Consider the following 14,734-nt stretch of genomic DNA (forward strand, 5'->3'; position numbering starts at 1 on the left):
CTGCTTTGGTGGAAAAGGGGTATCAGACGTCTTCCTTTAATTACCGCTGGGTGTGAAATGCGCTCAAAAAACATTGACTGATTCTCTGACCAGCTGACATAAAGCACACTTTAAATAAACAGGAAACAAATCCTATCCGGTTATGAAGTGTTTTCTGTGTGTTGACGAATCTTTCGCAATGTTCTAAAGACGGGATTCACACACAACGCGTCTGCTAATGTCCGATTCGCCACCTAATGACTCCTTTGAACCGAATCATTTTAACGACTGGTTAGAACTGATCTGTCCAACACTGAACTCACGAATCATTTACTCAGAACATCTGAAATGAGAACACAAGTGTGCTTACCCAATTTAGCAAGAGTGGATAGTAAGAATTATTTTTAATTATCAACAGTCTTTCAGCTTATTTATGTGGACAATGTGTAGTAAAATAAATAGCCTAAAATCATTTAGTTTAGACTGGAGTGAGGTGAACCCAGAACAAATTTGTTGTTAGCTAGCTGATTGTATAAGGCAGAAAATTAGGCTATTTGTTCATTTTTTTAATACTATTTTTTAATATTGATATGATTACCAAAACAATTATCAGTAAATAGTGTAAAAATGAGGAACAAAAACAAACATCAAGGTATCAAAATAAGATAAGCAAAAGTTACAAACTTTCTTTGAATTTATTTCAAATTTATTGTCAGTATTGCGCTTGCAGATCACGTGGGTATGGTATTTTTTTTTTACCGTGTGTGTGTGTGTGTGTGTGGATGACCATGTCTGTCAGCCACCACCGAAGACCATTTTTGACCCAGGAAAAACCCTGCATGTATGACTGACAAAATTTGATTATGCATGGGAATTATATATGCAGTTCAGTTCTTAAATGTAGGCCTAAACTCGTTCTTATTTGAGTGTTTCGTAGTTTCTGGACAAAATTGAAATGCTAAGTGTATCATAAGTGAGTTTCTGAAGCACAGGCATGCACAAACAGCCTTATATTCCTCTGCGGTCATCTATCGTCGCGGGCCAGACTGGCATCAGCAGATGGTCGCGCTGAAGGCCGCAGAATTCGTGTGATCAATCTCTCAGTCTGTCCTCCGATATGATTCTCAGACTTTAAACCAGGCAGGGCTGCTAAAATCTGTTATAATAAACCAAGACGTCACGGTCGCCATGGAGACGAGAAATATGAAAGTGACAACATTTGCACATTTTGCAACATTTGTCTCTCTCTCTCTCTTACAAGGTAGCATTGTATTGATATTTTGGAGAGTTTTCGTCTTCATTGACGTGCATTCATTCCACCTGGAGCCGCTTAACTTCAGTCTCCATTCAAACTTTGGCAGATCATTTTTTAAAACACTCACCTCGCATTGTTTCGTTTATTTTCTCTTGAAATTGCGCTCTGAAATGTGCTTGGTCTCCTTTTTTGCATCCATTTCTTTGTGGTCGTCTCTGTTTTATTAAATATTATGCTTAACCCGCTGGTGCTCTTCACGTAGTGGTCAAAAAACAAACAAACAAAAATGATTTTGATGAATGATGATAATGTTTTTTATTTAATATTTTGTATTTTATGGTTCTAAGGGTGAGTTGCACCAACAAGGATTATATTAAGCACAGTTTAGAGCTAATCTAGGATTTGTTGATCTAGGCTTTATTTTAAATCGAGTTGTGTTGCACTTGCACCACTTAATTTTAAACCCAGATTAACAAATGGGGGATTAGAATTTAACCTGCGATTAAAACCTAGCCTGGTTTTACCAGACTCTCGTACATTTCTTTTGTACAGAGAGTCTGGCCACTCTTCATTGACAGGCGTTTACTTCCTTGAAGGCGGGAACTCTGTTTAAAATGATTGGATCTGCCAAGAGTCCCTCTGGATCTGCCATAACCAACCGCTAACGTTTGGTTGTGACGTACGTCATGCGCCGTTCGCCTTTATTTCTCATATGGAAGTCCGTGAAAAAAACTGACTGTGCAGCCACCTCAGTGATAAAACCTAAAACTTGTGCATTCGGATTGTGATTTATTCACAGTGGAGGGGAGAGTTTTGTGATCGGGAACGCGCTGCTCACGTGGTCCATAACATGATTGCTGTAAATAAAATGTCTTATGCTTGGTATGATAAGAATAAATGCTAAGAATTAAAGAATAACGGCCCAATTCAAACGTTTACGGGCTTTTCTTCCTTTTATTTTTTGAGCGTTGATGAAATGTATTGCTCTTGTAAATACTCGCCAGCATTTAAAGAAATACAAGTCTAGAAATGCATCCAAATGACAGTGAAGCGCAGATATAAACAGTGAATTTTGAAGTGATATATTCTTGAAAACTCAGATGTGGATTCGGACAGTAATTAAATGACCACACGACCTTGGTGTTTGTCTAAAACAGTAACGTTGGGTCATTCGGCCGGGGATTTTTACGCGGGTGGTGGGAGACGAACGGCAATAAAATCCCTGACTAGCCCCTGTAAATGATCGCACGAGAAACAATTACCGGGGCTTCAGCAACTCCTTCACCACTTACAGAGCGAGATGGAAAATCAAACTTTTCCCGGGACACAACATCATGGCCACCAACAGAACTCAGCAAAGATTGTTCTTGCTCCGGCTTTAACTTCTGGATATTCGGCAGCGCTGCCACAACGAACCGAATGGCTTCGCTCGCATCTTTCTCCGGCGCCATTACTGAACTACAACTCAAACTAGCGCACGACATCAACTTCATCGTTCTCAGCCACTCCCTCTGTTCGCAGATTGGACCAGTAAAAATTTGTTCGGAGAAAACCAGAGAATATACCGCATACCCAGACAGAGTACTGAAGGAAAATGAAAATTGTGCGGAAGTACATAGGAGGGCGGAGCCAGGCTAATTAAAACCTCCATTTACGATACATTTTCGCCGCCATGATGGATTCGCCATTGACACCAAAAATACTAATATTCAATTTCCTTCTTTATTGACCACTAGAAACTCTCTCTCTAACATGAGTAGCTCTTGCCAATAAAGGAAATAAATGTATAAAATGTATAAATGACAAAACAACCTGCATGATTGGCGGAGTGACTGTCTCCACTCTTCCCGTTTGATCGCTGCGCAGCAGCCACGAGTTGAGAGGGTATGAGAAACACAAGGCGCGGCCGCGATCACTGGCGCTCCCCCAGGGTGTCCGCGGGGTTGTAAAAGGTAGTAAATGAAATTAGCCAAAATTAAGGGCATTAAAAAAGTATTAAAAAGTAATAAACGTCATCTGACGAGGTATTACATTTTCGAGCCCAATTTTTTTTAGATACATTTTCAATTTGCAGGCCTATTTTTCTAAAATTCACGTGGATTTATTTATATGTTGAGAGTAGGACCTGCGCGATATCATGTGAGGTGATGTTCGTTCGCGCGCGCGCGCTGAAACACACTGGGTCCGCGGCTGGCTTGTTGCCAAACATGTACGCGAGCTCGCTTCCATTCAGTAATTAAAGCATGGGCAAATGCAAGTTTTCGGACCTCTGGCTGGAGGACTCACGATTTAAAGACTGGCTTAGGCTAGTAGTTTGCAACAGTCACGAGGCTTATGCCACATCTGCAAGAAGACAATTAATATAACCTGGGTGGGGGTGAATGGCGTCAAAATGCATATGGAAGATGCGCGGATGTAGCGAGCAGCTTCCCATATCAATGTTCTGCGCTACGGATGCATCAACGACCCCAACCTTCACTGCTTTGCCCTCAACCCCGACTGCTCTCCCGATTCAAACCACTGCCAGCAGTAGCCTAACCCTAACCTAACCTAACGTTAGTCCTAGCAGCTTCATCAACAGGTGCGTGGCAGACAGCAGACGCTATGCCCGATCACCACCGCTACATTGCGAGCTGAGGTGCTGTGGTGTTCTTCAATTGCTCTTTCAATTTGAACGATGGCATTGGAGAGCTGTTTCGATATATGCAAGTTGCTTAAAGCTGGGCATACACTGTGCGATTTCAGCAAGGTTATCTACTCACACTGGTAGCGATGTAAAGCCAAAGCTCACGGTTTATGTGCTCACACTGTGCGGATCGTCGAGCGTGACTTGTCTGCTCACTGTACGAGTGAAATATGCGCAAAAAACCTATAACAGAGAGATAGCCTATCAAATGCATCAGCTATCGATATCAAGAGGATTTAGCATTTACAATTTATGATTATTATTATTATTAGGGTAGGCTTACTTCTATTATTAAATTGATATTACATTTAATTTGCCCCCGTGATAATTTCATAATGCATCAATGCAGGCTATGGATAACCGACACGCTGCATAATAAAAGAATAGATCGATTCGCTTACTCCTCATTATTTAAATACATTTTGCCCAATTAAACAAGGAATTATAGGCCTATAATTAAAATGGTTATCAGTCTATAATATGTCAGAACACTACAATAATATCAGTATTATCAGAAAGTAAGAGCAGCTTTATATTTAAAAAACAACTTGTTTAACACGAAATGGGCCTATATTTCTCTTCTAATTTGTTTTAAAATATGGGCCACAAGAGAAATATTAATAATATAAATTCAGACCGTTATAGGCTATACATAATCAGCATATGTTAAGGCAGATTTATATAAATAACGAGATATCTCTGTGAGAATATGCGCCGAAAGCTTGTCAGATTTTACTTTCACTTTCTGTAGTGAATAATTGACCAGGTTTGAGACTTCACCGACTCTCGCGCACATTGCGTTTTTGTGTGATATCCACTGACTCGCATTCATGATTTAAAACGAAAAAGAAAAAAAATCTTTATTGCGCCGTGAAAATTGCTCTTGTTTCCATTTGGAAATTTGGTTCAAATTTTGATGCGTAGCTGTTCATTCAAATGTCCAACATTGTTATGCAATTGTTACTTTTTGACACTGATTCTTATATTTCTTATATTATGATTCTTATATCTTATATTACACTGATTCTGATACTTAAACTATGGTCAAAGGCCCGTTGTGACATCTTGATTAATCCCTCTGCTTTACTTAAATGAATCAGCTGAATTTATTTTAATAACACCTGTGCTTACTTCTCGGCCACCTCTTTTAGATTGCTCACACATCAGACTTACTGACTAATGATCTATGATGAAGATGTCTCCTTCCTCTGCTGTCTTTATTTCTATTCTCATTGATGTTAAGTTATAATGACCTCGTTACATTGTGATGCAATATGTTATTCCATTTGGAAAGATATTTCATTTACGCTACTATAGTTGCAGCTTGTAGTCGCGCTTGTGTTAAAAAATACTTTGAAGGTATTAAAAAAGGTATTAAATTCAACTTAAGAAGTTCTGTATATGCCCTGTCACCTCATCATCCTGCTAAATATACTCCTCTCTTTTAAATGTACGCCTGCTTATTTTTAAACAAGGTTAAAAGTTTGGTGCAACAGAATTATTAGATAAACCTTGATTTAATCTAGATTTAAGATTAATCATTAATGGTGCAACCCACCATACATTTTATTTATATGAATAGTTATGATCCATTTATTACTTTTTGAGCAACTTAAACTGTCGTAAATCTTGTGATGGCTCTTTTCTGCTTCCTTGCATCTGTTTAACCCTTAATAGTCGCCTTTACAGTGCCGATTCACAAGCGGTCGACGTGTGCCAAAGCCTACATTTACCTGAAACTTTTCTTTTGCTCCCATGCAAGCTCTACTATTTCCTTGAGATAATAATTATGTTTATCTCCTGTCCGCTGTACATGTAGTCCGGACGATTACCAGCAGAACCGCACACACACACACTAAGCTCAAGATCTCTGCTGTGTCTAGGGTTTTTTTTATTCACACGTCAGCGAGGCAGAGAATAAATGCAGAATTTGAAGCACGGCCTGATTTCGGCCAGACTCTCCAACACTCTCGCTCTCACCTCGGCTCCTCTCCATCTGTCAATCAAACATGCCAGTGTGAACAGACACGCCTCCCACACAGATCACCCGTTGCCACGGATACGTTGCCTCTTTGTCTGCTTGTTGAACCACGCCGCTAAGCCTCTTGTGTTGTGTTGGTGTGTCTGAAGAGAGCGCGCTCTGTTAGCGTAATCCCTGCGGCCTGGTCACATCTGCTGCTGTTTTCTGGATTCTGCTCTAGATAATAACCCGCAGTTTTACAGGCATTCAGCAGTAAATCCGCACCTGACCTCAGCTGTGCAATCTGATCACGTGATCCCTGCCGACCAATCGAATCAGCCCTTTCTACTGTTGTCAATGGCAGCCCTATCAACGGAACATAGGAATGTGATGAAAATCGGCACACTTGTAGAGATGGTCATTAATAGTAATCTGACCAACTTTGACGTCTCTAGGATCAACCCTATAGCGCCACCACTAGTTTTCCAAAGGTTATAACTTTTGAACCCTTTGTTCTAGAGAAATGATTCCTCTCATCATGCTGATCACAGTCAACATCTTGCATTAAGACTCCGCCCATTACAGTAGTGGCCATTTTGAAAAGTACAGTATTCCATCTTTGTTTAAAAGTTAAATGTCGCCAACTTAATGAGGCTGACCCAAAATTGGTTCAGAGGCTGCATCTCGGCCCAACTTTGATCTATTGAAGCGAAAATTGGTATGCTTCATCGGAACCATGATTTGAGGGATCATGGCAAATTTGGGAACAGCGCCACCTACAGGTCATGAGATCTAAAAAAATTGCTTTTTTTTTTTTGCTTTTTAGGTCCCGAGCACCGTTGGTGTGATGGTGCTCGGTCTATTATTCTTCTCCAAAATAATCACATTTTTGAGGGCCTAAACATGCTCGAAAACTCATGAAACTTTGCACAGGCGTCAGAAGTGGCGAAAATTTACATCTGATATGGGTTTCAGAATTAGGTGTGACAAAATGGCTCGATAGATGCTAGAAACATTCTAAAGCGTGCTAGCAACACTTAGCTGGGTCCTTGAGCATGCTATTGTCGTCATGAAACAGGAAGTTGTTGTAACTCAAGCATATAATGTCCAATCTGCCTCAAACTTCACGTTTGATAAGTGGCCTGGCCTGAAGACATTAGTCTTTATAACATTAGTTATAGTCATAGTGCCTCCAACTGCAATTTAAAATGTCATTTATTTTTAAAAAAATCTATGTTTGCTGCACAATTTATATATCAACATGGCTATAAAATAGCAATAACAATAATTTTTTATAATTCTTGATTTAATTACAATATATTTAAAGTTTGAAAATCCCCTTTTGACTAACATGAATAGAATGATAAACCAACTGTGATGAAGTTATTGTAATATTTGCATACTGGTCTTCTTATAAATGACTAAAAATCTAAATAAGAAATTGTAAGTATTTAAGAGAAATTATATTAATTATAATTTTATTGGACATTTCAGCTGTAAAATTACAATTCTAATATGTATGGCTGACTTAATTTCTTCATTTTCTGACCTCTGTTCCTCCTGAAAATAGCATCACTCCTTCCTAATTTGCATATTTTCATACAAGATAATAATTAGGGTGCCATGAATCATAGTATATCGTAAATGGTATGTAAAGGTTGCAAGATAGTGTATGTTGGAGCAGTATTGAGGATGTGACTGTAGAATGTCCTAATAAAAGATACAGATACACTGTTACTGAACGCACTTGTCTTACTGTTAAAGTCCAAGAGTAGTGGAGGTTTATAGAGCTCATAAAACATGTCTCATCCCTCCGTCCTGAACCAGCTTTCAGCCTTTAAATCAAGATTAAACTCAGACATGCAGGATCGAGTGAACCTTTAATGTTAAAGTGTGCATGTGTTTTAATGGACGTGTTTTGCAGATGATGGGGAAGACGGACGGCGATAACTACACACTGGATGACATGTTTGTGTCCAGTGCGGCTCAGAAAGAAAGGGCGGGTCAAGATGAGGAGAGGCAGAGGAATAAAGCTGTGCAGGAGACGCGGAGGTTAGCCGGCCGGATGGAGAAATGCCGGCACTGTTTCGACAGCCCTGAACTGCCCAAACATCTCATCGCAGCCGTCGGGAACAAGGCACGATATATTACAGTTCATGACAAAAAATTCTGCATGCTGCATTTTAAACAATTTCCAATAGTGAAAATAATTGCTTTTATTGGCTGTTATATCTCTAGTTCACATCATTACCGTACATACAGAATTACCATAATGAGTAACACACACTCACACACACATGCACTCGCACACAAATACACTCACTCGCTCACACACTCACACACACATGCACTCGCACACAAATACACTCACTCGCTCACACACACACACACACACACACACACACTCTCTCGCACACACAAACACACACTTGCGCCAACACACAATCACACTCGCTCGCTCGCACACACACAAACACACTCATTCACACACACACAAACACACTCATTCACACACACGCTCTCACACACACAGAAACACACACACTCGCTCACACACACTTGTGCCCACACACGCTCACATACGCACTCACTCACGCACACTCATTCACGCACACACAAACACACTCATTCACGCACACTCAAACACACTCATTCACGCACACACAAACACACTCATTCACACACACGCTCTCACACACACAGAAACACACACACTCGCTCACACACACTTGTGCCCACACACGCTCACATACGCACTCACTCAGGCACACTCATTCACGCACACACAAACACACTCATTCACACACACGCTCTCACACACACAGAAACACACACACTCGCTCACACACACTTGTGCCCACACATGCTCACATACGCACTCACTCAGGCACACTCATTCACGCACACACAAACACAGAAACACACACACTCGCTCACACACACTTGTGCCCACACACGCTCACATACGCACTCACTCAGGCACACTCATTCACGCACACTCAAACACACTCATTCACACACACTTGCGCCCACACACGCTCTCACACGCACAGAAACACACACACTCGCTCACACACACTTGTGCCCACACACGCTCACATACGCACTCACTCAGGCACACTCATTCACGCACACACAAACACACTCATTCACACACACGCTCTCACACACACAGAAACACACACACTCGCTCACACACACTTGTGCCCACACATGCTCACATACGCACTCACTCAGGCACACTCATTCACGCACAGACAAACACACTCATTCACACACACGCTCTCACACACACAGAAACACACACACTCGCTCACACACACTTGTGCCCACACACGCTCACATACGCACTCACTCAGGCACACTCATTCACGCACACTCAAACACACTCATTCACACACACTTGCGCCCACACACGCTCTCACACACACAGAAACACACACACTCGCTCACACACACTTGTGCCCACACGCTCACATACGCACTCACTCAGGCACACTCATTCACGCACACACAAACACACTCATTCACACACACGCTCTCACACACACAGAAACACACACACTCGCTCACACACACTTGTGCCCACACACGCTCACATACGCACTCACTCAGGCACACTCATTCACGCACACACAAACACACTCATTCACGCACACTCAAACACACTCATTCACACACACTTGCGCCCACACACGCTCTCACACACACAGAAACACACACACTCGCTCACACACACTTGTGCCCACACACGCTCACATACGCACTCACTCACGCACACTCATTCACGCACACACAAACACACTCATTCACGCACACACAAACACACTCATTCACGCACACACAAACACACTCATTCACACACACTTGCGCCCACATACGCTCTCTCACACACAGAAACACACACACTCGCTCACACACACTTGTGCCCACACACGCTCACATACGCACTCACTCACGCACACTCACACACACACACGTGCACTCGCACACAAATACACTCACTCGCACACACACACTCACACATACGTGCACTCGCACACAAATACACTCACTCGCACACACACGCTCACTCACACACACACACACACACACGTGCACTCGCACACAAATACACTCACTCGCACACACACACTCACACATACGTGCACTCGCACACAAATACACTCACTCGCACACACACGCTCACGCACACTCACACACACGTGCACTCACACACACGTGCACTCACACACAAATACACTCACTCGCACACTCGCGTGTGTATGTGAACACTCATTCACGTACACACGCTCTCACACACACATAAACACACACACTCGCTCACACACTCTTGTGCCCACACACGCTCACATACGCACGCACTCAGGCACACTCATTCACGCACACACAAACACACTCATTCACACACACGCTCTCACACACACAGAAACACACACACTCGCTCACACACACTTGTGCCCACACATGCTCACATACGCACTCACTCAGGCACACTCATTCACGCACAGACAAACACACTCATTCACACACACGCTCTCACACACACAGAAACACACACACTCGCTCACACACACTTGTGCCCACACACGCTCACATACGCACTCACTCAGGCACACTCATTCACGCACACTCAAACACACTCATTCACACACACTTGCGCCCACACACGCTCTCACACGCACAGAAACACACACACTCGCTCACACACACTTGTGCCCACACACGCTCACATACGCACTCACTCAGGCACACTCATTCACGCACACACAAACACACTCATTCACACACACGCTCTCACACACACAGAAACACACACACTCGCTCACACACACTTGTGCCCACACATGCTCACATACGCACTCACTCAGGCACACTCATTCACGCACAGACAAACACACTCATTCACACACACGCTCTCACACACACAGAAACACACACACTCGCTCACACACACTTGTGCCCACACACGCTCACATACGCACTCACTCAGGCACACTCATTCACGCACACACAAACACAGAAACACACACACTCGCTCACACACACTTGTGCCCACACACGCTCACATACGCACTCACTCAGGCACACTCATTCACGCACACTCAAACACACTCATTCACACACACTTGCGCCCACACACGCTCTCACACGCACAGAAACACACACACTCGCTCACACACACTTGTGCCCACACACGCTCACATACGCACTCACTCAGGCACACTCATTCACGCACACACAAACACACTCATTCACACACACGCTCTCACACACACAGAAACACACACACTCGCTCACACACACTTGTGCCCACACATGCTCACATACGCACTCACTCAGGCACACTCATTCACGCACAGACAAACACACTCATTCACACACACGCTCTCACACACACAGAAACACACACACTCGCTCACACACACTTGTGCCCACACACGCTCACATACGCACTCACTCAGGCACACTCATTCACGCACACTCAAACACACTCATTCACACACACTTGCGCCCACACACGCTCTCACACACACAGAAACACACACACTCGCTCACACACACTTGTGCCCACACGCTCACATACGCACTCACTCAGGCACACTCATTCACGCACACACAAACACACTCATTCACACACACGCTCTCACACACACAGAAACACACACACTCGCTCACACACACTTGTGCCCACACACGCTCACATACGCACTCACTCAGGCACACTCATTCACGCACACACAAACACACTCATTCACGCACACTCAAACACACTCATTCACACACACTTGCGCCCACACACGCTCTCACACACACAGAAACACACACACTCGCTCACACACACTTGTGCCCACACACGCTCACATACGCACTCACTCACGCACACTCATTCACGCACACACAAACACACTCATTCACGCACACACAAACACACTCATTCACGCACACACAAACACACTCATTCACACACACTTGCGCCCACATACGCTCTCTCACACACAGAAACACACACACTCGCTCACACACACTTGTGCCCACACACGCTCACATACGCACTCACTCACGCACACTCACACACACACACGTGCACTCGCACACAAATACACTCACTCGCACACACACACTCACACATACGTGCACTCGCACACAAATACACTCACTCGCACACACACGCTCACTCACACTCACACACACACACACACACACGTGCACTCGCACACAAATACACTCACTCGCACACACACACTCACACATACGTGCACTCGCACACAAATACACTCACTCGCACACACACGCTCACGCACACTCACACACACGTGCACTCACACACACGTGCACTCACACACAAATACACTCACTCGCACACTCGCGTGTGTATGTGAACACTCATTCACGTACACACGCTCTCACACACACATAAACACACACACTCGCTCACACACTCTTGTGCCCACACACGCTCACATACGCACGCACTCAGGCACACTCATTCACGCACACACAAACACACTCATTCACACACACGCTCTCACACACACAGAAACACACACACTCGCTCACACACACTTGTGCCCACACATGCTCACATACGCACTCACTCAGGCACACTCATTCACGCACAGACAAACACACTCATTCACACACACGCTCTCACACACACAGAAACACACACACTCGCTCACACACACTTGTGCCCACACACGCTCACATACGCACTCACTCAGGCACACTCATTCACGCACACTCAAACACACTCATTCACACACACTTGCGCCCACACACGCTCTCACACGCACAGAAACACACACACTCGCTCACACACACTTGTGCCCACACACGCTCACATACGCACTCACTCAGGCACACTCATTCACGCACACACAAACACACTCATTCACACACACGCTCTCACACACACAGAAACACACACACTCGCTCACACACACTTGTGCCCACACATGCTCACATACGCACTCACTCAGGCACACTCATTCACGCACAGACAAACACACTCATTCACACACACGCTCTCACACACACAGAAACACACACACTCGCTCACACACACTTGTGCCCACACACGCTCACATACGCACTCACTCAGGCACACTCATTCACGCACACTCAAACACACTCATTCACACACACTTGCGCCCACACACGCTCTCACACACACAGAAACACACACACTCGCTCACACACACTTGTGCCCACACGCTCACATACGCACTCACTCAGGCACACTCATTCACGCACACACAAACACACTCATTCACACACACGCTCTCACACACACAGAAACACACACACTCGCTCACACACACTTGTGCCCACACACGCTCACATACGCACTCACTCAGGCACACTCATTCACGCACACACAAACACAGAAACACACACATTCGCTCACACACACTTGTGCCCACACACGCTCACATACGCACTCACTCAGGCACACTCATTCACGCACACACAAACACACTCATTCACGCACACTCAAACACACTCATTCACACACACTTGCGCCCACACACGCTCTCACACACACAGAAACACACACACTCGCTCACACACACTTGTGCCCACACACGCTCACATACGCACTCACTCACGCACACTCATTCACGCACACACAAACACACTCATTCACGCACACACAAACACACTCATTCACGCACACACAAACACACTCATTCACACACACTTGCGCCCACATACGCTCTCTCACACACAGAAACACACACACTCGCTCACACACACTTGTGCCCACACACGCTCACATACGCACTCACTCACGCACACTCACACACACACACGTGCACTCGCACACAAATACACTCACTCGCACACACACACTCACACATACGTGCACTCGCACACAAATACACTCACTCGCACACACACGCTCACTCACACTCACACACACACACACACACACGTGCACTCGCACACAAATACACTCACTCGCACACACACACTCACACATACGTGCACTCGCACACAAATACACTCACTCGCACACACACGCTCACGCACACTCACACACACGTGCACTCACACACACGTGCACTCACACACAAATACACTCACTCGCACACTCGCGTGTGTATGTGAACACTCATTCACGTACACACGCTCTCACACACACATAAACACACACACTCGCTCACACACTCTTGTGCCCACACACGCTCACATACGCACGCACTCACTCACACACACGCACACAAACACACTCACACACGTGCTCACACAAACACACACACTTACACACACTTACACACACTTGCATTCACACGCACACAGTCTCACGTTCACACACTCACTCATACAGACTTACACACGCTCACACACACTCTCGCGAACACATGCTCACACAATACGCACTCACTCAAACACACACACATACTCACACAATACGCACTCACTCACACTTGCGCCCACACACACTCTCACATACACTTGTGCCCACACACATTCACACACACGCGCTCACACTAACGCACACTTGCATGCACACACAGCCTCACACACATGCACTCACAATCTCACACACAGTCTCTCACACACACACTCTCACAATATGCACTCACTCAGACACACTTGTGCCCACATACTCACACACACACACACGCGCATGCACGCACACACACTCACTCACTCACACACACACTTACACACGCTCACACACACTCAGACGCACACACATGCTCACATAATACACACTCACTCACACACACTTGTGCCCACCTGCTCTCACAAACACACGCACTCACACACACTTGCATGCACACACACTTGCATGAACACGCACACACAGTCTCACACACATGCACTCACAATCTCACACACG

At 44.9% G+C, this 14,734-nt stretch overlaps 1 protein-coding gene across 1 annotated transcript in view; it reads left to right on the forward strand.

Annotated features, from left to right (window-relative positions):
• Window positions 1–14,734, forward strand: part of cwf19l2 (CWF19 like cell cycle control factor 2) — a 61,942-nt gene that overhangs the window by 36,755 nt on the left and 10,453 nt on the right. Inside the window, 1 exon segment of the mRNA XM_079822832.1 lies at window positions 7,805–8,017. Within this exon segment, the coding sequence (XP_079678958.1) occupies window positions 7,805–8,017 (213 nt within the window).

The sequence above is a fragment of the Gobio gobio genome (genome assembly GCF_949357685.1).
Source record: "Gobio gobio genome assembly, chromosome: 8".
NCBI lineage: Eukaryota > Metazoa > Chordata > Actinopteri > Cypriniformes > Gobionidae > Gobio > Gobio gobio.